Raw genomic sequence first — 26,931 nt, 5'->3', positions numbered from 1 at the left:
AGTTGTCCATGCTCTGGTAACCTTCAGGTTAGATTACTGCAATGCACTCTACGTGGGGCTGCCTTTAAAGACGGTTCGGAAACTGCAGCTTGTGCAAAATGCAGCGGCCAGATTGGTAACAGGGACCAGACAGTCCAAACATATAAAATCAATTCTGGCCCGCTTGCATTGGCTTCCTGTATGTTTCCAAGCTCGATTCAAGGTGCTGGTTTTAACCAATAAAGCCTTACACTGCTTGGTACCACAATACCTGATGGAACGCCTCTCCCAATACGAACCCACCCGTACACTACGCTCAACATCTAAGGCCCTCCTCTGGGTGTCTACTCCGAGGGAAGCTGGGAGGTGGCAACAAGGGAGAGGGCCTTCTCAGTGGTGGCCCCCAAATTATGGAATGATCTCCCTGATGAGGTGCGCCTGGCGCCATCACTGTTATCTTTTCGGCGCCAGGTCAAGTCTTTTCCTCTTCTCCCAGGCATTTTAGCATGTGTTTTAAATTGTTTTTAAAAGATATGTTTTAAATTTGTATATTTGTTTTTGATGTTTTTAGTTGCTGTAAACCGCCCAGAGAGCTTTGGCTATGGGGCGGTATACAAATACAATAAGTAAATAAAATAAATATATATTCATACACATTCACACACAAACTCACACATCCATTCTTCCACATAACACATGCATAAAACACCCCAATTTATTCATTCACACGCATGCACACTTATTCAGACTTTCACACTCACTCACCTTCCCACCCCGGCATCAACTGGGCTTTACAAAAAGCAAGAAAGTTTTTTCCAAGCCTAATTGTTGGAATGGGTGTGATATTTGCAGAGATTGCAGTGCACAGCAAGGGTTAACCAATCTGTTCTTAGTGACAAAAACATGTAAGGACAAAGCTATCAATGGTTAGCAGTCATGATAGCTATATTGCCTCCAGAATCAGAGGCAGTATGCCTCTGAATACTGGCTGCTAGGGATCACAACCAAGGAAATGCTATTTAGCTCATATCCTGTTTGTCACCTCCCTAAAGGCATCTGCTTAGTGCCTTTACCTTTTTTAGGGATCACAACCAAGAAAATGCTATTTAGCTCATATCCTGCCTGTCACCTCCCTAAAGGCATCTGGTTAGCCACTGTGATAACCAAATCCTGGACAACATAGGCCTTTGATCTGATCCAGCAGGCCTTTTCTTAGCCCAGCCCCTAACAGGAATACTCAGGGTTTCAGCCAGGCTAGAGCAGGAGTATTCTACTGCTGTTCAGGACCCATGGGGATGGGTGGGTGGGTGGAAACGCTTCCCCTATTCCAGTCCCTCCTGAAACATCTCCTTCTGTGCTTTATAGAGCTAAAGGACTCAGGTTTGGGGCCAGCTGCAGCATTGTTTTTTAATTATCAAGAGAAGGGTTTCTGTAAAGTGGGAAAGGGGAACTTTTTTCCCTGTCCTTACTGAAACCTCCTCATCTTATGCAAGGAGTTTCTTGCTCCATCTTATGTGGAGTTTCATGACACACATCCCCCCTTCAGTTTACTATAATCTTCCATGAAGATACTATAAGCTATTAGGGCCTCAAGCACAACAACTCCCACCCTCCTCGTTAAATTGCACTTGTATAAAAAGAAACCATATTAAATAAAAGGAGACTTATCTGCTTTTGACTCTTGTGATCTAAATATGGGATCAATAAGATTATAGTTCACTTAGGGGTGTTCTGGTTTTTAAGATTTTGCTTAGAAATCTCACCTTGGCATTGGCTGTATCAAATATGGTTTCAACTAACATTATATCTGCTCCACCATCAAGAAGTCCTTTGGCTTGTTCTGTGTACGCTTCCACTAGTTCATCAAAAGCTGTAACACAATAAGAGATGCTCTTTTTATGCTACAAGTGACAGTGAAACATCTGTTCTGATTAAATATGTAAAAATGGTAGACATACAAGAAGGTAATTGCATTGTAATTCTTTATTGTCTGGTGGGAAAGGGCCATAGCTCAGTGGTAGAGGCATCTGCCTTGCACGCAGAAGGTCCTAGGTTCAATTCCCAGCAACTCCAGGTAGGGATGAGAGAGACCCCCTGCCTGAAACCCTGGATAGCCACTGCCAGTCAGTTTAGACAGTACTAAGCTGGGTGTACTAATGGTCTGACTCAGAATAATGCACGTTCCTTTGTAACATACAGCAGGATTTGGCTAGCTGGTAGATTCTCAAATAATTTTTCTTGGCTTCATAACAGGTGTCACAGAGGCCTCTAATCTGGAATTAAGAATGAATTTATTGAACGCAACAAAAACACAAACTGGCCTCAAAAATTTGAAGTCTTTGAAGTCACCAACCACGCATTTCTGGAATTTTTTGAGCCTATGCAATGGAATTGGTGTACTAAGCTGACAGAAGCAGGAAAAATAAAAGAAATAATTTTTGCTCTCAATCTTTAGAACAGCAACATAAATACTTACTGACATTCCTGTAATCTGGCTTTTCCACCGAAGGGGAGACAGAAAGGGTCTTGTTTGTGGGTCCCATTGCACCAGCAACGTATCTTTTCTTTCCTTTACAAAGAAGAGACAGGCTTTAGATCACAGGGAATAGAGGCACACTGCATCAACCAGTGTTTCATCACTTACTTTTATCCATTGGATTGAATAGCAAGGTGTTGCACTCAGGAACAATATGATAGGGACATATCCTGCCAGCCACCCTGTTGGTAGATTGGACCACTCAACCTTCCCAGGATCCTGTGGGAAGAGCTGCAATGTGCCTCTGTAAGAGGTTATCTGCAAAATAGACACCCTGCCCATCATAATGATGGGAATTTTCCTAGCTTATAAATGCCAGTTTTGACCCTGACTGAAGAGAACACAGCTTGCCATGGTTATCCATGCAGTAGTGGCTTCCAGGTTAGACTGTTTTATAGATAATTTCAATGTCCTGCTTAGAGGTTTTTTGCAATCAAGCAGTATATATATTTTGTTAAATAAATAAAATAGACTGCTATAATGAGCTCTATGTGGTGCTGCCCTTGAAGACTGTTTGGAATCTCCAACACCACAGAGCTACTAGCTGCGGACAGGTGATCAGAAAATATTGCACCAATATTGTTTCAAAAACAGTGGTTGACAGTGCATTTCTGGACCTAATTCAAAGTGCTAGTTATGCCTTGAAACCCCTAAGGTTTGGGGCCTGGTTAAAGACTGCCTGCACCTTAAAATCTAATATAGAGGTCCTGTTGAGATGACCACCTATGAAAACAATTAGATTAGTGGGAACACAGAACAGAAACTTTTCAGCGGTGATTCCACAACTGCGAAATTTGATTTCAAATGAGACCAGAGAAGATGACTCTTTGCTAACTTTGAATGGGCTTTAAAGACCCATTTTTCATCATGGCAGTTGGGCACTTACCTAGGTTATCAGATGCTGCTCTTTAGAGTTAGAAGGGTTATTTTGCTAATACTCTGCTTTGTATATTCCCAGGATGGGATCTGATATTTTAATTAACTGCTTCTACTGTTGGATTTCATGGATTTATATTTCTTTGTGTTGCAAACCACTTTGAGAGGAAACTTTGTCTATGAAGTGGTCTAAAAGTCTTTTTAATCAACAAACAGACAAAAACTGTAAGGTGACTAAGGCTGCAATCCAATACACACTTACCTGGGAGTAAGTCCCATTGAACCCAATGGAGCTTACTTCTGAATAGATATATACTGTATTGGATTGCAGCCTAAGTCTACTTTTCTGTTACAGTGCTCAATATTCACAGCAGATCTCTATTTAGTTTGACAGAATGGTGAAGCCACCAAGAGAGATAACACCATATACTGTTCAACACCTCTCTCTTGATACGAACAAATCAAGACCACTGTATAGGAAAGACAATTAAAAAAAATAAATTATAAAATCTATTTATCGTATCGTGATTGTGGTAGTAACACAGATTGACTGAACAGGTGTTATGCCTTGGAATGTTCAGCTGCTCAAGGAATAAAGCAGTTTGCTGTCTAGCTTCTGTGTGGGAAAGGAAAGTTATTAGTTTGGCAGCGATTAAAAAAAACATCATACAGGGAATGGCTGACAACTGAGAAGAGATCCTAGGGAGATAAAATGCAAGGAGACTGAAAGAAGAGTGCAAAGAGGAAAAGTGGAGAACAAGTAATGGCCTTAGGAAGACTCTGAAGGAAAAGTGAGTGGAGAGCTTGAAGTAAAAGGGCAGAGGAAAGGGATTGAAGCAAAAGGCTAATCACAGAAGGGGTTCTGACTAAACTTCACAATGCTTTGGAGTGGGAGTGTCTATACGCTATGGACAAGGCAGGGGGAGGAGAGAGAAGAGCACTAGAGAGGCTATCAAGAGATGGGATAGCTAAAGGAAGTGGGACAAAGCAAACAGTGGCTTAATGACCAGGGAACTAAGGAAGCAATGGGAGGTGAAGATAGAGTTGGGGGGGAAATGGAGGAGCCAAAAAGAGTATAGAACTGGGCAAAACTATACATATGGCCTACAGACTTGTATGCTATTGGCAGGAAGGAGGTAGACAGGCAAGGCAAGTGAAATGAAGAGAGCCAAAAGGTCATAGGATTCCAAAAGGTCTAGATTCTGGCAGTTGTGACTTCTACTATCACTGCAAGCATTATAATCTGGCAATCCTCAAGGGACAGCAAGGGCAGAAAACCCAAATGCTTAGCTGAAGGCTTCTAGTAAGAACTGAACATTCTAATTAGAAAACTGGCTGGATATTCCAAAACCAAAATGTACAATAGCTTTGGAGTGGATTTTTTAAAAAATAATCTATTACACCTTGATATGTGAACAAGCTTGTAAAGATCAATCTTTAACCGTTACTGGCCTCTTTTATTCTTGATTTTGAGGTAGCAGCACTTTCTCTTCTGAGCTGCTAAGAGTGTAGAACTCCTCCTCGAAGCTACACTGTAAGTTTTTGCTGGAATTTAGGAAAACCATGTTTTCCAGTCAGCACTTGAGTTGCCTAACACAGGAATCTGCAAACAACCTAAGCTAGTATACTTGCGCTTTAGCTAATTTTGTATAACTAAGAAACTAAGTATGCAAGCTGCAATGTTTTAGGAACAGTAGTGACTTCCCCTAACATCTGGAACCTAAAGAGTTTTTGGAATCCATCACCTCCAGCAAGCACATCCTCCAGCCTAACAAGCAACAGTGATCCTTGGTAAATTTATAAACTAATTGCAAGGCAGTAGATTAAAAAGAATGGAAAGTTACTTACCTGTTTCAGCAGTGACATCAGCAGCAGCTTTTTGGGCTATCTGTGCTGACACTTTGTTTAACCGATACGCCTGAGCAGCGCCAGAGTAGAAGTGAGCGGAGAAGACCAAAACAAACAAACAAAAATCCAGAAAGACCATTATATTCAAACTACCTCTGTTTGAACTGCATTCTAAAGTGTCAATCTGCAATATATTTCAGGGCCTCTTCACAGGTTACAGTAAAAAGAATGCCCTCACTTAGGATCTGTTGCTAAAGAGCAGCAATTCACCTCCATATGGGATACCCACACTATCATTTTGGCTCAAAAGTCTCCTTTTGATCAGGAAATGTTAGCTGGCAAGGGCTAATATCACAACAGGGTGCCTTCTGCAGTTTCCGCCACCACCCTCTATTGAAATGAAAAATGGGAGAAATCTTGAAGGTTCAAAAGCCAAATCTCCCCCCACTTCATAATTCAATCAAGACAATGCTGTACCAGTGGGTTGCTGAGAGTGCTGAGTTAATGTGTGACCCACCAATTAGCACCAAAACACATCCAACATCCCACTTTGTCATTAAGAATATACACTCTTTTTTTTTCATGGGTCCAGTTGTCACACTTGTCTTGTTAGCTTGGTCTTTCTAAGATAGTAATGGGTAACTCCCAATCGCAGGTCTCATTAGGAACATAGAAAGCTGTCTTATGTAGTTTCAGACCAATAGTCCATCTTGCTCAGTATTGTCTACACTGACCAGTAGCGGCTTTCCAGGGTTTCAGGCAGGGGTCCCTCCCAGCTCTACCTGAAGACGCCGGGGATGAACCTGGGACCGTCTGCATGCAAGCAGATGCTCTACCACTGAGCCATGGCCCTTCCCTGGCAGGCCATTTTTTCCAAACACTGCCAATGTAGCCCACATCTGACATCAGGTATGTGGCAGGTAAAGCTAAAGACACAACTGCCAAGGGAACAAATGGAAGTTTCAAGTGCCTCCCGATTGTTCCTTGACAAGTGTGGCCTGCTGACAGTGTTAATCAGCTGGTTGGTGCTAAGAGCAAGCCCATCTGAAGTTGTCCATTTACAGGTGTAGTGTGGATTCAAACAACACCTGCAAACTGACAATTCCTCTGCCAACCAGCTTTCCAGACAGATTTGTCAGTCTGAAGAGGAAGAGCATTGGTTTGTAGGCACAGTTTAAATCCAAACCATGCCTGCAAATAGATAAAGCAGGTCTCGCTATCACAGCCAATCAACTGATTGGCAATGGCAGCATGCCTTAAAGCAGCCCCTTTGAAATTGTCACCCGACATCATAATGACATCAGGGGATTGACAGGTGGGCAGCCCCTAGACTAAACTAAAGTTTCTGAAGCTATATTGTCCTCTGGCATAGTTTGGTAAATATGTTCATTTCAGGGGAAAACTCCACTGCAGTCTGATCATCAGGCAGAATGAAGCTAGATCCTCCTAGCACTAGAGCAAAATCCCTCTACCCTGCCATTCATGTTCTAGAAGGGCTTATTTCCTTAACACAGAAAAGCCAATTTCAGATGTGTAGACAGATGTGCATCCTTAGCATGTGTGGTAATAGATCAACTACACAGAGTGTGAAGGACACAAATATATCTGAACATTTGCAGTAGCTATGCAGCCCAAGGGGTTGTAGTCAGCCAAGTTTTCTAAGGATTAGACAGCTTCTAATTTGAATAACCTTTCAAATGTTACAGTCCCATGACAGAAATGTAAGTAACACTACCCTGACACTAACTACTATCCCAGTGCAGATTGCAAATATCATGCTAGCCTTGAAAACCCCATCCTTTTGTCTATAAAAATAGGCATGGTAGCAATGCAGTTTTATATAATTATTTAGACTATTTCTGTCTTGCTTTTCCTTGAACAATCCAAGGCAGTAAAATGAAAATAATACAACAAAACCAACAGTTTTCGATCATAGCAGTTGAGAGCACAACAGATGCATACATGATTCCCCAAAATGAGAAGTGAAGATATACCTTATGTTTTACTGAGTCAACATCTAACAAGTAATGACAACTAGCACCAAATTTCCAGTAAACAAGACTAGTGCATACAAGCAACTACACACTTTATCACATCTCTGCAAGTCTCTTAAAAACAACTGGTACTAGTACAAGCCCAGAACTGCACATACAGCATCAAGCTATGACAGTGTTGATAATTTCAAATAAAACTAGAATGCAAATGTGCATGCTGCTCTCACTTTATTGAATGTTAATGTCTGTTGCTTAGGTACTGACTTGTAAAAGAAAAGCGTAGACTGATCTGGTTTAGATATAATGTTGAACTATGGTTTCCAGGTCCAATTTAAAATACTAGTTTTAACCTAAAAAGCCCAACAACATATGGAATGCTTCTTCTGGCATGAGCCTACCCGATCCCCTGAGATCATCAGAGGCCCTCCTCTGAGTGCCATCTTTAACAGACCTTGAAAAGTAGCAACAAGGGAGAGGTCCTTTTCAGTGGTGCCCCCACCCAATATGGGGAATGCTCTCCCTAAGGAGACTTGCCTGGTATCTGTCCTGACATCATTTTGGCACCAAACAAACACTTTCCTCTTCTCCCATGCATCTGATGATTAACATCTCTGTTGTCTCTGTGGGTGCTTTAGCTGGCTAATTTCTTAGTGATCACAATCATGTGTATATGGTTTAGGAAAGGTTAGGTTTCTGCTTTTAGAATTGGTCTGATTAGGATCCTCTGATGAATAGCCAAGCAGTGCATGGACATGTTTAATTTTGATCCATTACAAGACATAATCCAGCCTTGTACTTAGGCATTCGTAAACTGCTTCCAGGGGATCAGGTGTGTCCCTTTAACACTACTGTCTGCAAACTCTCTGTCTGTCTTGGCAGAAGTGAGAGATTGCAGCTGCTGAGCTTCAGCTGCATATACACAGTGCAGTATTATGGCTGCAAATCCTTGTGCGTTCTCTTTATTCCTCATTCAATCCTTTGCAAGGCTGGGATAATATTTTGTCAGACAGAATCAAATCAAAACTATACTATGTGAATTATCCCAGACAAAAATTATTTTTATTTTATATGGTGACATCATTGTACATGGCACTTTATAGAATAAAATAAGCAAAGAAAAGCAGGCATCTTTTTGCCTATTTTATTCTATAAATTTCAACACAGGGTAGAGAGGAAAACAGCAAAGCGAGGGGAAAGGGGAACAAACATCAGTATGATTATGGGTGGACACAGAACCACACTAATCTTTATTGCAAGAAAACCCAATCTTGATTAATAAGAAATGCAAAAGTCTTACCAGATGTTCAAGGCCATAGTCAGTTTGTGCTGTTCTGGTGCTGCTGAATGTGTTTGTTTCAATGATATCAGCGCCAGACAACAAGTATTCCTAAAAGTAAAATAGAACAACTGAGACCTTAAAGTTCAAGATATTTGGAGGGGGGAGTTGTTTTTAAAATGCAAGTAGGTTTCCCCTCTACAAATGTAAATTGAGGACCCAAAAGCTCTTCCACAATCCTTCACAGTAAGAGTCGTCATTGGGCTACATGGAATACCGTCAGCATAGCCTTTAGTCGGTGCCAACTAACAATGGAAACTGCTCCACTGGTGAATTTCAGAGTCATCTCCAGGTGTGAGAGCAGACATAACTAAACTACTCTCTTGTGGGCTCCCTTCTCTGCTGGTGGTCCCTAACACATTTGTGCACATACCTGCACTGGTGACAGGCAGCAACAACACCCTGAGCAATGTTGGGTGGCTAGGGGATGCTATTTTAATTTCTCACAGAAATGAACCACAGTGACATTATGTCAGAAGCATGGCTGGAAATTAAAATGGAAGTTAAAACTAGTTGCTGCTTTGAGTGCCGTAGTTTTCTCCTCATTACACTTGGGAAGATTAGAATGTGTTGTTGACTAAGCAGACTCATGCTCCTTATGAAGAAGTAAAGCAAACATTCAGAATGGCCTCATGCCATTTCTAATCCATACAGGGACAATACTGATTGACTGAATAGGCTGATGGGTTCTTACGCTTTTACTAAAAGAATGCTATGCTGTGCACATTAGATACATCCAATGATGAAACTCAATGACAGATTTTAACAGAGCTTTGATAATATTTTGCTTGGACTCTCAATTCAGTGAAAACTGTAGGTGAAATTTTTTTTCAGGAACTCCATGCTTGCCAGTTCCCTGTACCTGTGTCTACTCTAAACCACAGATCCTCCCTTCACAATTTTGACTTTAAGGACCTACATGCAAGCTATGACCTCTGACCCAGGTCTTGATACTTCCAATCCCGAACATCCACTCATGGTATTTCGATGATCCAGGACTGAGACACTTCTAATTAAACACAATTATTCCATAACCACTCAATAACAGTATGAGTATACTGTGATTTTTATTAACATTCAAAGTTATATAGTTCATGCAAGTACCAGATTCTTTAACAGCTCCTTGAATACCCCATATATAGTTAACAGTTTGCCTACCATTCTTGGTAAGTAACCAGGTGTAAAATGGGACTTGTTCTCGGTAATCACTTTTAATTCTACAATTAATCTTTTGAGATTAGAGGAAAGGCTTAAAAAGTCCTACCATCTGCAAAATCAGCTACTGCCATTTCATTATTTGAACAGCAGGAGAGGAAAATCTACCATATATTATGTAATTAAATTATAACTGAAAGTGGCAATAGCAGTAATTCCTCTTCAGTACTCACGCTACTCCCAAAAATGCTATTTTCATGCTACTTTCTTTTTTTAAAAAGATGTTTTTGAAGATGTTTTGTTTTAATATATTTTAAAAATGTTTTTTATGACATTTTAAAGTGTTTTTAGTGCTTTTCTTTGCCACCCTGGGCTCCTACTGGGAGGAAGGGTGGGATATACAGTAAATCTAATAATAAATAAATAATGAACACATTTCAATTCCTACAAGAAATGTGCATGCTTCTCCCTAGATCTGGAAGTACTGATAATGACTGTACAAAATACCAATCCGAGTGTATGGTGCAGTTTAAAACCTTGGGATTTTTCTCAGTGACTAAGAAAATAAATGAGGACAAGAGTAATTACCAATTATAATTATATTAAGCCAATTATATTTTAATCAAAATGCTAGAAGAGAAATTACTAGGTTAGATTTTCAAATAAATTTATAACTGACAAGATTTCTCTGGGGTTTCTCTGGACACACATAATTTCTGAAAAGAAGGGTGAACTTACATGGTCATTTGTGACAGGAAGTGATACCAACAGGGTTTTGGAGTGCAGAGTTGACTCTCACACTCCAGTATATATTTTTTTAATTTTTTTGCCAATGCAACCCATGCATTTCAATATTTAAATAGATGCTTATCCTACTGCAAATAAAGACTTGCATGTGAAGGCAAGAAGCATAAAGAGATTTGCAAGTGGGCCTTGAACATGCCATCTGGCTCCCCTTCCCCCTCAAAGCGGACTGACATTACAAGTGGGACCACTCATACAGGCTTTGAGCACATTCAAGGATTGACATGCAACAAGAGAGGGGGCCCAAGTTGCAAGAGGGGGAGCCCCAAACACTACCATGCAGTAACAGATCTGCAATAAGGCGACACAAGCAGTTACCCAGGAAGCCTAACTATGGCAGGGTACCATTGCGTGCCCCAACAGAGAAGGCATAAGTCTCCTCTGTCCTAGCTTCATGGCTCATTCTCACATGCTCTCTCATGCACATTCTCTCTGCATTTGTGCTGGCTCCTCCTCTCTGAATTGTAGCAGCACCCCTCCTTCAATTTCAGTGTTTGTCAACAGCAGTAGGAGCAGCAAATGACAGGAGGTATGGAAAGCTTTTTTTTTATTTTTTCTAGTAACAGTGGCTGGGGAGGAGCAAACTCCTTCACGGTTGACACAAACTTTATTTTCATGTTGCAGTGCCCAAGCTCCCTTCTCCTCCCCCATTTTTTTAAAAAAACCCAGAGTATCCCAACCAAGTTGAGCTTTAAATATGTAAGTTTATCCAGCATGTCTTCTTTCCTATCCTTTTCCCAAGTGAATTGAGTGTGCAAAGCCAACAGGGAGAAGAAATTAACTCTATTCCCAATGGTCCCAAACCTTCTTTCCCTCCCACTTTTCCTGCTTTCTCAGCTGTTTCTCTGCTCAAATCCATTTACACCCATTTTGCAACCTTTCCAGCTTTCCCAAATTAATCCTCCACACACACTTTTCCTATCTTCCCACCTGTCATTGTGTCCTAGTTCTTACCATCCCCCAGTATGTTCTGTCATGAACCAAACCCTCTTAGTCTTCTCGTGTTTTCTCACCCCCCCACACGCTAAGGCTGCTTCTAGGCTGGAGGCTCCTAGCACTATCCAGTCAGGGCTTTTCCAAGGTAAGCTACATGTGGAATTGCACTGGGGGGGGGCAGTACAGAGCTTTTTGAGCATCTCTCAATATTTCACTCACACAAGTGGGCTGACATAACCATGTAGATCAGCCTTTCCCAAACTTTGGGTCCCCAGATGTTCCTGGACTACAGTTTCCATAATTCCTGACCATTGGCCATGCTGGCTGGGGCTGATGGGAGTTGTAGTCCAGCAACATCTGGGGAAACAAAGGTTGGGAAAGACTGATGTAGATGGAAAAGATTCCATTCACCTGAGCACACTATTTCCAAATCACTTATTCTATCACAAGAGTGGGAACCTTTGGTCCTTCAGATGTTGCTGAACTACAACTCCCATCAGCCCTAGAAAACATGGCTAATGGCCAAGGATGATGGGGAGTTTAATTACTTATTTATGTATTTATTATTTGACTTATTTCCTGCCCTTCCTCCCAGCAGGAGCCCAGGGCGGCAAACAAAATCACCAAAAACTTTAAAACAGCATAAAAACAAACTTTAAAATACATTAAAACAAAACATCTTTAAAAACGTTTCTTAAAGAAAAAAAGATCTTCTAAGATTAACAGCATGTTAAAAAAGAAGGTTTAATAACATATTAAAAAGCAATTCCAACACAGACACAGACTGGGATAGGTCTCAACTAAAAAGGCTTGTTGAAAGTCTTCACTAGGCATTGAAAAGATAACAGAGAGTTGTACTTCAGCAACATCTTAAGAGGGTCAAAAGTTCCCCACACTTGTTCTATCACATTTTGAAATTTACCCTAAAGCAATTTTGAATTTACTGCTACTGCACCATTACTTTAATAACTCTTTAAAAATGTAGGCTAATTACATATTTTTTTGGGGGGGGGATAAAAACATTGCTAAAATGGCAGCAACCAGGAAGGCAACATTTGTTTATTTTAACCAAATCTGCACTGAAATGCTTTTTCATTTGAGCAATAATGCACAAATATTTTAACAGCATTCTTTTGACAGTGAAAAGGTTATTAAGAACATTAAAAGATCAATACAACAACAACACCACATTGATATAATGCCACTAAGCAGCAAAGCAATACTGAAAGTGAGTCAGGAGTACAGATCAATGGTGAAAGGTTTACCTGCCCAATATGTCACTGAACACATAAAAAAACCATGTATGTTTATAAGAGCTGTCCAGCCAGAAATGGACAGCCATTGGCTTCTAGGTATGTTTTGGGTTCTCTTGGGCTCAGCTGTATACACTACTGAAGTAGGGCACACTAATACAGAGCACAAAGAAAAAAGTCTGGATCACACCCTAAGCTTTTGATTCTACAGCTTTTTGAGTTCATTGGTATTTACTTCCATGCAATCATGCTTAAGATAGGTAAAACTGACCATGGGGGGAGGTGGAGGGGGAGAGGGAGGGGATTGGAAGGGGAGGGGGAGGGGATAGGAGGGAGGAGAAGGGAGTGTGGGTTTGATCATTTGCAAAGTTTTTGAGTTCAGGGGGATTTATTTCTGTGCAACTATGTTTAGGATAGGTTAAACTGTCCTGGGGAGGGGAGGGGAGGGGGAAGAGATTAGGTGGGTGGGCACTGGGCAGAGGGGAAGCCCCTTTCTTTTCCTAAAGGAAACCATTGAACAGTATCATTCTTTTTCAGGGTTTCCCCCACCTTTTTATTCTACAGCAGGCACATGTAACCTCCCACCCAAATTTAAACCAAAGCTGTCCCTGGCCACATCCTCACCAGACCTTTATTTCACGTTAGACAGTCATGGCTTCTCCCAAAGAATCCTGGGAAGTGTAGTTAGTGAAGGGTGCTGAGAGTTGCTAGGAGATGCCCTGTTCCCCTCACAGCGCTTCAATCAGAGCAGCTGACTGTTAAACCACTCTGACCACTGGAGCTCTGTCAGGGGAATAGGAGTCTCCTCTCAGCACCCTTCACAAACTATGCTTCCCAGGATTCTTTGGGGGAAGCCATGACTGTCTCAAGTGAAATCAAAGTCTGGTGTGGGTGTGGCCCTCTGATTAGCCAAGCAGCTGGGAGTCTGGCTTTTAGAACACTGACAGTTGGTTCTTACTGAGCATGCCCGACATTGTCATTGAGTTCAAGCCAAAATTTCTTAAATTAATTAGAATATAAGCCAGGCTTTTTTTTTTAACTTTTAAACTGCAGAAGATGAAGGTCAGAGTATGGGGCAAGGTCAGTAACAGGAGTACAGGTACTCTATGAACATGGTTGATTTTTAATGAATTTCAACAGATTATGAGAACTCTGACAGAAAAAAGTCCAGAAGGGGTCAGGTTTTTTCTCCCTGTTACTGGGCCCTATTAGAGCAGATCTCTTTGGTCCCGCTACTGTGCATAAGCCTTCATCAGTCGTTACCACCAAGCTTACGTCTCCCTCCCCTTTAGGATTCAGTTTAAAGCCCTCCTGATGAACTTCTCCATGCTGTGGCCAAACACATTCTTCCCAGTCCTGGTGAGATGCAACCCATCACTTGCCAGCAGTCTATCTTCCAGGAACCATAGCCCATGGTCCCAGAATCCAAATCTCTCACGTCTGCACCACCTTCGTAGCCATTCATTCACACAGAGTATTTTTCTTTCCCTTTCTACTCCTCTTCTAAGTACTGGAAGGATGGATGAAAAAACTATCTGGTCCCCAAAGTCCTTGAGTTTCCTTCCCAGAGCTTCAAAGTCTGATGTGATTTCTTCATAGCTCCGTTTGGCAGTGTCATTTGTTCCCACATGGATGAGGAGAAAGGGATATCTGTCAATGGGCTTGATGAGTGATGGCAACCCTTCCATCACATCTCTAATCCGTCCTCCTGGTAGACAGCATACCTGGCGAGTACACGGATCTTCTCAGCATACTGAGCATACATTACAGGATGGGAAATACCCGGCTTAGCAGTAGTGCGTGTGAGAAGGACCTTGGAATTGTAGTGGATCGCAAGTTGAACATGACCCAGCAGTGTGATGCTGCAGCAAAAAAGGCAAACGCGGTTTTGGGATGCATGAACAGAGCTATAGTTTCCAGGTCGAGGGAAGTAATAGTCCCACTATATTCTGCATTAGTCAGGCCTCATCTGGAATACTGCGTTCAGTTCTGGGCGCCTCATTTTAAGAAAGATATGGACAAGTTAGAGCGGGTTCAGAAGAGGGCGACAAGGATGATAGCCGGTATGGAGAACAAGTCTTATGAGGAAAGGTTGAAGGAACTTGGCATGTTCAGTCTGGTGAAGAGAAGGCTGAGGGGCGACATGATTACACTCTTTAAGTACCTGAAGGGCTGTCACATAGAGGAGGGTACAGATTTGTTCTCTGCTGCCCCAGAGGGTAGGACTAGGTCTAATGGTTTTAAGTTGCAGGAGCGTAGATTCAGATTGGACATTAGAAGGAACTTCTTGACAGTAAGGGCAGTTCGGCAATGGAACCGACTGCCTAGGGAGGTGGTGGGATCCCTTTCGCTGGATGTCCTCAAGCAGAGGCTGGACAGCTATCTGCGGGAGATGCTCTAGCTGTGGATTTCCTGCTGTGAGCAGGGGGTTGGACTCGATGGCCTACAAGGCCCCTTCCAACTCTATGATTCTATGATTCTACTTGGGTTTCGATCCCACGCAGTAGGGAGTCTCCCACTACTAGTACTCTTCTCTTCTTGTTGTGGGGTATGGTTTCATTGTCCCTCCTTGATTGAGCTTCAGCCTCTTGCTCGTTGTCGCACGGAGACTCCTGTAATTCTTCCACCACAGGCTGTCCTCCAGTCTCTTCCTCGACTGGTTGAAAGCAGTTCCATAGCTCCACTGATGAAGGCTGTCTTCTAGCTCTTCTGCTCCTAACTGTCACCCTTTCCCAGAGTTTCCTCCATTTCATTATTCCTCTCCAAAGCAGTGTCCTCTTCTGCTACCACATGCTGTTGCTCCTCCACCTCCACATCTCTTTGCTGCTGTTGTTCCAGCTTTCTGTCTAAGAACTCTTCATCTTCTCTTATAGACCTCTGTGTGGCCACCCGCCATTCCAGGCCTCTCACCTTTTCTTCCAACAGTGCCACGAGCTTGCACTTGTTGCAGGTGTACGCCATGTTGTTCTCAGGCAAGAAAACAAAAATGGCACACACCTTGCAGGTCACAACCACTGGAGTATCCTTCCCGTTCATACTCTCTTCTACCTTTTGTTTCTTTCTAACTACTTGTTTTGGAGTGGCCTGTGCTTTGTCATGTCCTACTTCAGGGTAAACTTGAAAGTCCCACTAGTATGCAGTGCGCTGTACAAGGAGAATTAGTAATTTGTTTGGGTGTTTTTTTTATGGACACCCCCTTGACCTCCCCTGTCGAATTTCTTTGTCAAACTCCTGTTTGCTGTGCTTGTTCGCTTGCTCTGTTCGCTCGCTCTCTGAAAGCTGGCTTGCTTGTATGTCCTCACCTGCAGGTCAACTGGGCCAGCTTGCTCTGCTCTGTTAGGAGTCAGGAAGCAGAATGAGAGTCCCAGCACACACAGCTGCTGCTTGTTGCTCTCAGCAGTTCTCAGACCACGCCCTTACGCCAATAGCCATCAGGCCACACCCCTCCAATGGAGCCCTTCAGAGCACACGGCTTAGAGCACATGGCTTCAGAGCCCTCTTGCCTTTTTCCTTTCCTCGCTACAGCTCCTTTGTCAAACTCCTGTTTGCTCTGCCTGTTCACTCACTCTTTTTGCTCGCTCTCTGAAAGCTTGCTTGCTTATATGTCCTCACTTGTAGATCAACTGAGACAGCTCCCTCTGCTCTGCTCTGCTCTGTTAGGAGTCAGGAAGAACAACAATAACAATACTTATAGAAAATGTTGGATTTTGTCTAGGATTTTAGCTTAGCTGTAACTGGGCAGCAGCATGTTGACCACCCACCCCACCTCTCAAACAAAAAGAGTTTCTGTCTTTGGCATTCAATATAAAACCAGGCAATGAGAAGAGTTACTCTAATCTCTGTATTCTCAACCTGGGACACTTTGGCTTTAACATATACACATATTTATTTTATTTATTTTTCTTTTAATTTAAAACGTTCTATACTTCTGCATACCTAGGTCCTGGGAATATGGAGAAACCATTTCCTTATTTGGGGGCATCTCATTTCACTTCCAAAATGATAAGAAATTGCCACTTGAGCTCATTATTACAGACAATTAGGAAAATAGGAACATACTAAGTCGGACCACTGGTCCAAATAGCTCAGTATTGTCTACAGTGACTGGCAGCAGCTCTAGAGCCCAGGATTTCAGGAAGGAGTCTCTCCCAGTCCTACCTGGAGATGTTGAGGATTGAACTTGGGACCTTCTGCATGCAGAACAGATGCAAGTTCTATTCCTCCTGCCCCCAACTATCACTTTACATTCCCTGGCCACTGAGACTGCTCAGTCCTCACTGGGCTGTTTGGGAGGTAATTTGCCCCTTAAAAGTATTTTTTTCTAAAGTTTTTTTTTTACAGTTACAGGGACCATACAACCCCCTTGTTGCGACAGCTCCACTGGCTGCCAGTTTGTTTCCGGTCACAATTCAAAGTGCTGGTTTTGACCTATAAAGCTCTATACGGCCCAGGTCCAGGCTATTTGTCAGACCGTATCTCCCCATATGAGCCTGCCCAGGCATTGAGATCCTCAGGAGAGGCCCTTCTCTCAGTCCCAACACCTTCGCAAGCGCGACTGGTGGGGACGCGAGATAGGGCCTTCTTGGTGGCTGCCCCCAGGTTCTGGAACTCTCTTCCTAGGGAAGCACGAATGGCCCCTTCCTTGCTATCCTTCCGTCAGCAGGCAAAGACTTTTTTATTCTGACAGGCTTTTGGACTAGAAGATGTTTAAGATAGGACCTCATATGGTCTGTTGTATTGTTCTATGGTCCTATTCTTAATGTTTTAAATTGTCTTAGTATCTTAAGTATATGTTTCATGGTTTTAATGTTACGAATAGTTTAATTCTATTTTAATTGTATATTTTTGTATGTTTTTTACCTATTTGTAAGCCGCCCTGAGTTCCAGTTTTGGAAAAAGGGCGGGGTAAAAATAAAGAGTAATAATAAATAATAATAATACTTCTGCAAACTTCAGAGCTCCCCCAAGCATAACAATCCCTTTCTCCCTCTTCTTTTTCAGTGGTCATTTGGTTAAAAAGCTGTTAGCTCATTATCTGAATTCACTATTAGAGGGTGTGATGGTATGTCATTTCTCCCAAACCCAGTGCTTGCAGGAGCCTTGCAGTCTGTGAAGACATTCACTCGTGTCTCCAGGTAGGGGTCCCAAACCCTGAGCCTTCATTTTTTTAAAAAAGAGTAAGACTCTAGTCCTCTTAGAAAGAAAGTTATTAAGCAAATGGTACAGACACTCTTCTAAGCAATTCCTGTGAAATGAGGCAGCTTGGCTGCTCCCGTCTGTCAGAGTTTTTAGCCAATGAGTGAAGTCAGAGCTGTGACTGATAAGTGAGTTGCTTGGACCCCAAGCAATAGGAATCCCTGGAGTCCTAAAGATCTTCTGTTTTCCCCCTCCCCTTAAGTGCACTTTTCCTGCTTCTGTCTTATTTCCCAGTAGTCCTTGCAATCTCTGTAGTTTGCCCTTCTTTTTTTCCTAGCAACCAGGACCATTTTTCCTGTGGTGAGTTTGCCTCAGACAATGTATTATTCCCTAGAAGTTATTATCTGGAAATACCACAACACCAGGGGTTCCCAAATTGTAGCCTGTGAACCACCAGTAGTCCATAAGTTGATTCAGGCGGTTCACAGAGTGTCCATAAAGATACAATAAAATAATTGTACAGCATCTTTTACAGCACATTATAATTGCTACAACAGGCAGATAAATCATTAAGTAGTCCACCAAGACTCTCAGCAATTTTCAAGTGGTCCATGGAGGAAAAAAAGTTCGGAAACCACTTTACTACACAATAAGTGTGGATGGATGTTAAAGAATCCCCTCCCCAAATGGCAAATAAAAAATGTAAAAACTTTGAAAAGAAGCCTAGGAATGTCTTCTGCTATGCAGGGACTGATGTCCAGGCACTCATTAACATTCACTATATAATCAGTATATATACAGTAGTATATATGCCAACTTCAGACATCTTTGTGTTTAATGTAGCTTACTCCCATGTAAGTGGGAACAGGATGGCAGTCTAGGCTTTGATTTATGATTGGCATTGGGGAATACAGGGTACCTTGTGCCTTTATCTTCACAATCATGCCCAGCAGAAGATAGCCAACTTCCAGTGGTAAACATATGGGTGGGGGAGGCAGCATCACTGTACTCTCTAATTTTTTGTTATATCATGCCCTCCACGGAAGCCATTTTGTGTTATGCCATGCCCCATGGCAGCCATTTTGTGACTGGCATCCTCAGGGCACAAAATTAAAAATGTGCCCACTGGTCCAAAATGGTTGACGACCCCTGCTCCAAAGAATCACAAATAGAGCTGGGATGTCTGACAGGGTGAACAAGGAATGAAATTTAAATATGCTTATAATTCTTTACTGCTGTTTCAGGGTACAAGATGGCTAATAAAGTTAAAATAACAATTTAGCAACCAATCCAAATTCCATTTGCATATCAGTAAAACAATTCTGTAATATAGGTGCAATCCAGGTCCATTCAAACTTATAAAGGTTTTGCAATCCATTGCAGCAGGATGTGAATGTTAACAACCTATAAAAAGTTTCTATTAGTCTAGCAGAAAATATGTAACACATCCAGGAATGATTTCTATATACACCTTGATCCACAGAACACTTCTGAGCAAAAGTATCCACAATAATTATTATAGTCTAAATCATCTTCATATGACTCTCAAAAACTGTAATATGCTTCAAAATGATGAACATATTCCTTCTAGTGAAATCCTCATAAAATAAGCTATACTGACCTTGTGAATTTTGTAGATTATGTCAGGCTGAGTTATGCTCAACAAGTCATTATTTCCCTTTAGTGGTTTCAGATGATCCTTAAATTCTTGACTTCGAAATTCTTCTTCTGTCAAGTTACATTGCTGGATCATGGTTCCCATGCCTCCATCCAAAACCATAATGCGTTCCCGCAAAACCAATTCAATTTCATCTTTCAGGTTTTTCTTGGTAGCTGTTAGGAATAGAGTTGAGTGAGAAATATGTATTTAAAACAATCAACATACTCACTGCAAACATCATCTACCCTTTAAAGAATTATGCATAAAGACCAAAAGTGTACTATACAGCAAGAAGTAAAAACAGCTCCTAACTTAACAGTAATATGAAGCTTCCTATATTCACACCATCCTGAAGATTTAGATTACTTTGATTTCAATGAAGCTCTACTGAATACAGAGAGCCAGTGTGGTGTAGTGGTTAAGAGTGTTGGACTACGACCTGGGAGACCAGGGTTTGAACCCTCACAGAGCCGTGAACCTCACTGGGTGACCTTGGGCCAGTCACTGCCTCTCAGCCTCAGACGAAGGCAATGGTAAACCACCTCTGAATACCGCTTACCATGAGAACCCTATTCATAGGGTCGCCATAAGTCGGAATCGACTTGAAGGCAGTCCATTTCCATTTGTACTGAATACATGGGGCAATATTCAATGTTAGTCATATACAAAGTGGACCCGTTGCTTAAATTTCCCACAGATTTCAATGGGTTTACTACAAGTATGACTAACACTGGATATCACCCATGAGGTGGGGAAAAAGGGTACGAGTTTCTAATTAGCAGGTAGGCATTTTTAGCAGTGCTTTTATTGACGAGGAATGAACAAATTTAACAGCACCTAAGACCCAGTGTGGTGTAGTGGTTAAGGTGTTGGACTACAACCTGGGAGACCAGAGTTCGAATCCCCACACAGCCATGAAGCTCACTGGGTGACCTTGGGCCAGTCACTGCCTCTCAGCCTCAGAGGAAGGCACTGGTAAACCCCCACTGAATATCACTCACCATGACAACCCTATTCATAGGGTCGCCTTAAGTCAGAATTGACTTGAAGGTAGTCCATTTCCATTTTCCACCTGCTACTTAGCAACACTTCCTGATTCATTTCTGTCTGTCCCTTCAAGCACAGGTACATCAAAATGCAGTAGATGTCTTTTGTTTTGAAGACTTTAAGCAGCCTCCCATATAAAGACTATATCATAATTAAACATGGTGGTCCATAAAGGACAAGCAGACAAGTACAATAGTTCACAATGTAAATAAAAGTTTAGGTACCAATGCACAAAATAATATGCTATTGTTATGTGCCTTCAAGTCAATTACGACTTATGGCGACCCTATGAATCAGCGACCTCTAATAGCATCTGTTATAAACTTCCCTCTTCAGATCTTGTAAGTTCAGATCTGTGGCTTCCTTTATGGAATCAATCCATCTCTTGTTTGGCCTTCCTCTTTTTCTACTCCCTTCTGTTTTCCCCAGCATTATTGTCTTTTCTAGTCAATTGTGTCTTCTCATTATGTGTCCAAAGTATGATAACCTCAGTTTTATCATTTTAGCTTCTAGTGATAGTTCTGGTTTAATTTGTTCTAACACCCAATTATTTGTCTTTTTCGCGGACCATGGTATCCGCAAAGCTCTCCAACACCGCACTGCAAATGAGTTTATTTTTCTCTTATCTTTTTTCACTGTCCATGTTTCACATCCATACCTGGAAATTGGGAATACCATGGTTTGAATGATCCTGACTTTAGTGTTCAGTGATACATCTTTGCATTTGAGGACTTTTTCTATTTCTCTTACAGCTACCCTCCCCAGTCCTAGCCTTCTTCTGATTTCTTGACTATTGTCTCCATTTTGGTTAATGACTGTGTCAAGGTACAGATAATCCTTGGCAAGTTCAATGTCCTCATTGTCAACTTTAAAGTTACATAAGTCTTCTGTTGTCCAAAATAATATATTCAATCTTTATCCCACATGTTTTCTCTCAAAATTTAGATAAATTGCCAACACTGGTAAGAAGTTACACAACACCAACCCCCCTCCCGATTTTCAATCTACAACATTCCCTCTAAAAATTAAATGAGTTTCTCATTGAGCCAATGACAAGAGATTAGGTCACTCCACAAGAGCAATCATAGATAGCTCTGTCTTAACAGTGTTTATTCTGAAGTCCTACCAATGTCAGTGAGGTAAAACAGAAGCTTAGAAACCCATGTTCCAAGGACCATTTCCATACCCAAACTGGAGTACATAGCTTTACACTGCATCTAGAAGAAAAATCCTTTGGACATTGTGTTCCATGTTGACCTAAGAGAATGATAAGAGTATCTATACAGGGATTTCACCAGCTCCTAACAAAGAGGCATGTCATGGCACAGAACCTAGCATCAATATTGTAATTTAGCTCAGCCCAGGCAGGACTGCTCATATTGGCCCTTCCTTTAGCAAGAGACAAGAAAGGGCTTCTTAGCTGTGGCATGAAGGAATCAGATATGTCCACGCCACATTCCTCCATAAAAAAAGAAGCTCTAAACAAATACATTTAAAAGGTTGCAAAATGAGAAAAGGTTGCAACTTTTGCTGGTTCTAACCTTGGTTGAGTTCAATAGCATACAGGGTTTTGAGTTATTTGGAACACTTCAACAGACAAAATTTAAAAAGAGTGAACTCTCATCTATATAGAGAATAAAACAAACCATAAAGGCTGTAATCCTACTCACACTTCCTTGAGATTAGATACTGCTAAACTCAGTGAGGGTGACTTCTGAGTAAACATACACACAGCAGATATTTGTATACCCTTCAGTAAAGTGCTAATTTTCATCCTCAAATGTATATCTCCGCAATTACACTCAAGTGCCAATTTCTGTATTTGCAAGCCTGTTTCATTTTACTCTTTTAGGCATCTACAGATTTAGTGGTAGATATGAGCACACCAAAATATTTACATAACTATGGCCTATGAATGCTAAGACGTTAAAATTAATTTTTTTAAAAATTCTGCTAGTCTTGCAAATCTGTATTCCCTGTGCCTAGTGTCTAAAGTTTCTTTAAAATACTATCTGGTAAAGTTCACTTTCAAAACCCAAGACATGTCAAACGAAGACATCTGTGAAGTAGACCTGCATGTTTTCCTCCAGGGAAAACAAAAGTAAGTCAGAGATGTTACACGTGGGTCCCCAAAAGTATGTTGATGTGTCTTCTATTGCGAAAGGCACAGATCTATATAGAAGTCAAGTTATTGTGCCTTATTTCATACTGACAACTAAAGAAGATCTGTTTATTTCCTACTATCCATTGTGGAGTTCAGCATAATCAAATATTATTCAACCAACAGAGCTTGGAAGTTATTTTTGAACTACAACTCCCATCAGCCCCAGCCAGCATGGCCACTGGATTGGGCTGATGGGAGTTGTAGTTCAAAAAAGTAACTTTTCCAACCTCTGAACCAACATGCTTTATTGCATCACTTTCTGCCGACCACTACAGCTACTAAACGAAAGAGAGATGCGAAAAACTAGTAAGCATAACTCGGGAAAAGAATTAAGCTTTCTTATTCATAGGGTAGCTATAAGTCGGGATCGACTTGAAGGCAGTCCATTTCCATTTTATTCTGTACACAGTCCTCACCGAAATCGGATTATCATTAATTATTTTTGCAAATCTTCTGAACTTCACTCTCGCCTTCAACTTTTTAAGATATGAACTTCTAACAAGCATTTACAGCCAAGTACAAAAACAAAATCAGAAGTACTGAGTTTGTGTTGAACAGACAACCTACGCTCATTTTAATACCCCCCCCCGCACATTATGAACTTTGCTTTAGCGATTCCCCCGCAAACAAGGGATGAAAGAAAACGCAAACAAAGCGTCTAGGGACACAAGCTGTAGCGAACCACACGCTCTCCAATTCCCCAAACCGGGAAAGAACACAGCCAGAATCTTTGAAGGTTCCAAGCCATTGTGACCTCACAAGCGGCTCCCGGGAACACGCACCGTTCGACTGCTGGCTACTAGGCTGCTCAGCCAACTCGTGGATCGTAGGCGACATTCTGTTCAGCGCTCGCTTTGCAATATCGTAATGGGAGAACCCCAATTCGCTGGCTAGAAAGGCCGTAGGCAGGGCAGAGAGCGCGCCTGCGCGTCATCCGGGCGCGCAGACTCATATTAACCTAGCTTAACTTCCATCATTCATCATATTGTTTTCGTCCACACCGATCTGAGTTACGTAATCGGCAAGCTGCAACAGTCTCAGCAGATCGTTTGTCTACATATTTTCAGGCTACTTGATGGGCATTTATTTGTTTCCTTTTTCTCTCTCTATTAAATATGCCCCTTTCCCCAAACGTCTAGTGTTTATAGCAATATCATGTAGGAATCCTTTTTCAGATGGTTTAGGGACAGATCCCAGGACCAAAGTGTGTTAGACGGCAGAACTTCACGATCGAATCTCCACTTTCTGCATTTTTTGTAAAAAAGCACCGGAATAGGAGCCGCGGGGAATGGGGACATACATTTTCCAGTTAAAATCCACGATTTGCTCCAACAGGGAAAACTTACACGTTGAGAGGAATTTTCATTAAAAGGCTGCCCTATCTAAATCGGGGCAAGGCAAGCTGAAATGTAGAGAGGACTCAGTCGTTTCCGTTTAGTTTGGCTCATAGCCCCCCCCCCCCGAAGAGTTCCTTCACCTATGGCTACCAAATATATAATGGCTTGGAAGACAATGGTAAACCACCTCTGAACACCGCTTACCACGAAAACCCTATTCATAGGGTCACCATAAGTCAGAATCGACTTGAAGGCAGGCCATTTCCATTTCTATTTTGCTGTGACCTGTAGGATCTGGCTTACAAAAGTTCATACCATAATAAATTTTGTAGCCTTTGTTTATATAGCATTTTAAAACTTGGGGGGATATATATACAACTTTTATTGGGCTGAGAACTGCAGTGGTCCAGTATTCCAACCCATCTATTTAACCTTTTCATTTTTTTTTCTTACATGCACTAACTGCTGGAAAATTAGGCCAGGAAGGAATTTGTAGAATTATCCTTGCCAGCTCCCTAATGCTGCAGCAACAAGTTGATTGATAGGCAGGGCAGAACACTACAAGGGGGAAGCCTGGTTGCTTCTTACTCAGCAGCTGGGTAGAATACTGCCTGCACATTTTCCTTTATGTTTCCACAAATGAAAATTCTATAGAGGTACTTTACTTTTTAAATTAAAACTGAAAAGTTAGGGGATAACCTCTGAATCCCACTGAGAGGGCTATGCCCTATTGGACTCTCTCTTCAGTGCTAGGCATCTGCCCTGAAACATATGAAGCCATAATAAAAGGCAGAGGTGCCTCTTAGTATGTGCAGTGTTGCCCTTAAACAGGGTTGTTATTCACTAATAGGCAAAGAACGTTGCACTTTAAGAACATACTTATAGCCCACAAATATTTCTATCAAACTTTTAAAACGGGGAAATTGGACAGCTATAGTGAGTGCACCAGGGGAGCAGGAGATATGACTTCCTCTCAGATATTGTACCGCCTTACAAATTGGTAAAAATGCAAACACAATTTGGATTGGTCTTTCACACTCCAATCCACTTCCTGTGTAGCTTGGAAGAATTTGGTAACGTGCCTCTGAGCAAATGGTGAGTGGTGGCAACACCTGCCATCTCCAAAGATGGAGAATTACATGTTTGTATGTTTGTTGGTGTTCTTACTTTGCTTCTTTCCCGTATTACTATTGTTTCTATAGAAAATCTAATCTAGAAAATTTTATTTCCCTCATTACTCATCCTAGAAATCTGTGTCAAATTTATTTTTATTAATTTCAGAGCGTTTTTATAGGTCAATGTCATATGATGGTGAAGACAGCCTTTTGTGGTCCAAACTGGAGGTTATATTCTATTTCTATTTTGGGTGCATTAACAGTTGAATCTGAAACTGCAGTTTGATGTAAAATCAGATGGATTACAATATGTTGCTACTTAAGCAATAACTCTAGCTGTTGGGAAAAAAACAAACTTGGCCTGCCCAAGATGCATGTTTTCAGCCTGCTGTGTTTAAACCACTTCATTTAAGGAAAGGTGGGTGTGGTCAATTAAAAACATACAGCACACCTAGAATTTTGCTAGAATATATTTAACCTCCCACTGGTTTATCTTGTGCAAACTGAGACACTCCTGATGTCCAGTGGAGACTATTATGCAGAATAATCAGTGCCATTATTCCTGGAGCTTTTTTAGTGTAAATTATGTGTGGAGCTTTTTAGTGTAAATTTTGCAAAGTGTTGCTGTACTTCACATATTCACAGAAATGAAGGAAGCAAAAGAAAATGATTTCCTTTAGGAAACTTCACTAAAATTGCAAAGTAAATCAGACATATTTAAAGTGACCATCTGAACTATATCAGCTATATGATTCTATGATTCTAACTGTCTCAGTAATGTTGCTTCCTCCCTACTAAAACAAGGTCAGCACAGCACGTCTTTCTATTATTTGGCCTGATTGCAGGTATTGCCACCACTCGCCATATGCTCAGAGGCATTACCAAATTCTTCCAAGCTACACAGGAAGTGGATTGGACTGTGAAAGACCAACCCAAATGGCATTTGCATTTTGACAAATTTGTAGGGCAGTCCAATATCTCAGAGAGGAGGTCAGGTCTCCTGTTCCCCTGGTGCATTCACTATAGCTGCCCAATTTCCCTGCTTTTTAAAGTTTGATAGAAATATCTGTTGGCTATAGGTAGGTTCTTAAACCGCAAGGTTTTTTGCCTCTTAGTGAATTTCCCTGCTTTTTAATCCGGGAGGTAAGAAAGGGGATTCTGTGCAAGTTTGCTGAGAATGGATTGATTATTTGCATGCTTATTGAGTTCAGTGGGATTTACTCCTCTGCAATCATGCTTAGGATAGGTGAAATAGACCACAGGGGATGGGGAGGGGAGGAGGAGGGGTGGAAAGGCAGAGGGGAGGAGGGGAGGGGAGCAGGCAGGAGGGGAGGGGAGGAGAAGGGCAGGTTTGATCATTTGCATGTTTAATGAGTTCAGTGGGATTTACTCCTGTGAAGTCATGCTTAGCATAGGTAAAACTGACCGGGGGGGGGAAGGAGGGAGGCCTGGAGTGGGCAGGGGAGGTGGGAAAAGGAAGAGGGGAGTGGAGGAGGAAGGGAGAAGAGAGGGGAAGGAGGGGAAAGGCAGATCTGATCATTTGCATGCTTATTGAGTTCAATGGGATTTATTCCTATGCAATCATGGTTAGGATAGGTAAAACCAGAGCTTGGAAGATTACTTTTATTTATTTTATTTATTTATTTATTAAATTTATATACCGCCCGACTAGCAATAGCTCTCTGGGCGGTGAACATAAAATAGCATAAAAATACAATGAATAACAAAATAATACTAAAATACAATCATCAATCC

The 26,931-nt window shown here is 41.6% G+C and overlaps 1 protein-coding gene across 3 annotated transcripts in view; it reads right to left on the bottom strand.

Moving 5' to 3' along the window:
* MTR (5-methyltetrahydrofolate-homocysteine methyltransferase) overlaps positions 1-23,650 on the bottom strand; it is a 129,966-nt gene extending 106,316 nt beyond the window's left edge. For all 3 annotated transcript variants that reach the window (XM_061624578.1, XM_061624576.1, XM_061624579.1), the window contains exons 1-6: positions 23,507-23,650; positions 19,475-19,686; positions 8,531-8,620; positions 5,240-5,309; positions 2,456-2,548; positions 1,743-1,849 (exon numbers count right to left, since the gene is read on the bottom strand). In XM_061624578.1, the coding sequence (XP_061480562.1) occupies positions 1,743-1,849; positions 2,456-2,548; positions 5,240-5,309; positions 8,531-8,620; positions 19,475-19,686; positions 23,507-23,561 (627 nt within the window). In that variant the 5' untranslated portion in view covers positions 23,562-23,650. The remainder of the gene's footprint in view (positions 1-1,742; positions 1,850-2,455; positions 2,549-5,239; positions 5,310-8,530; positions 8,621-19,474; positions 19,687-23,506) is intronic.
* Between the last annotated feature and the right edge of the window lie 3,281 nt (positions 23,651-26,931).

The sequence above is a fragment of the Rhineura floridana genome, chromosome 4 (assembly GCF_030035675.1).
Source record: "Rhineura floridana isolate rRhiFlo1 chromosome 4, rRhiFlo1.hap2, whole genome shotgun sequence".
NCBI lineage: Eukaryota > Metazoa > Chordata > Lepidosauria > Squamata > Rhineuridae > Rhineura > Rhineura floridana.
Note: the sequence above shows the minus strand (reverse complement) of the source record. Positions and strands in the feature narration are given on the sequence as shown.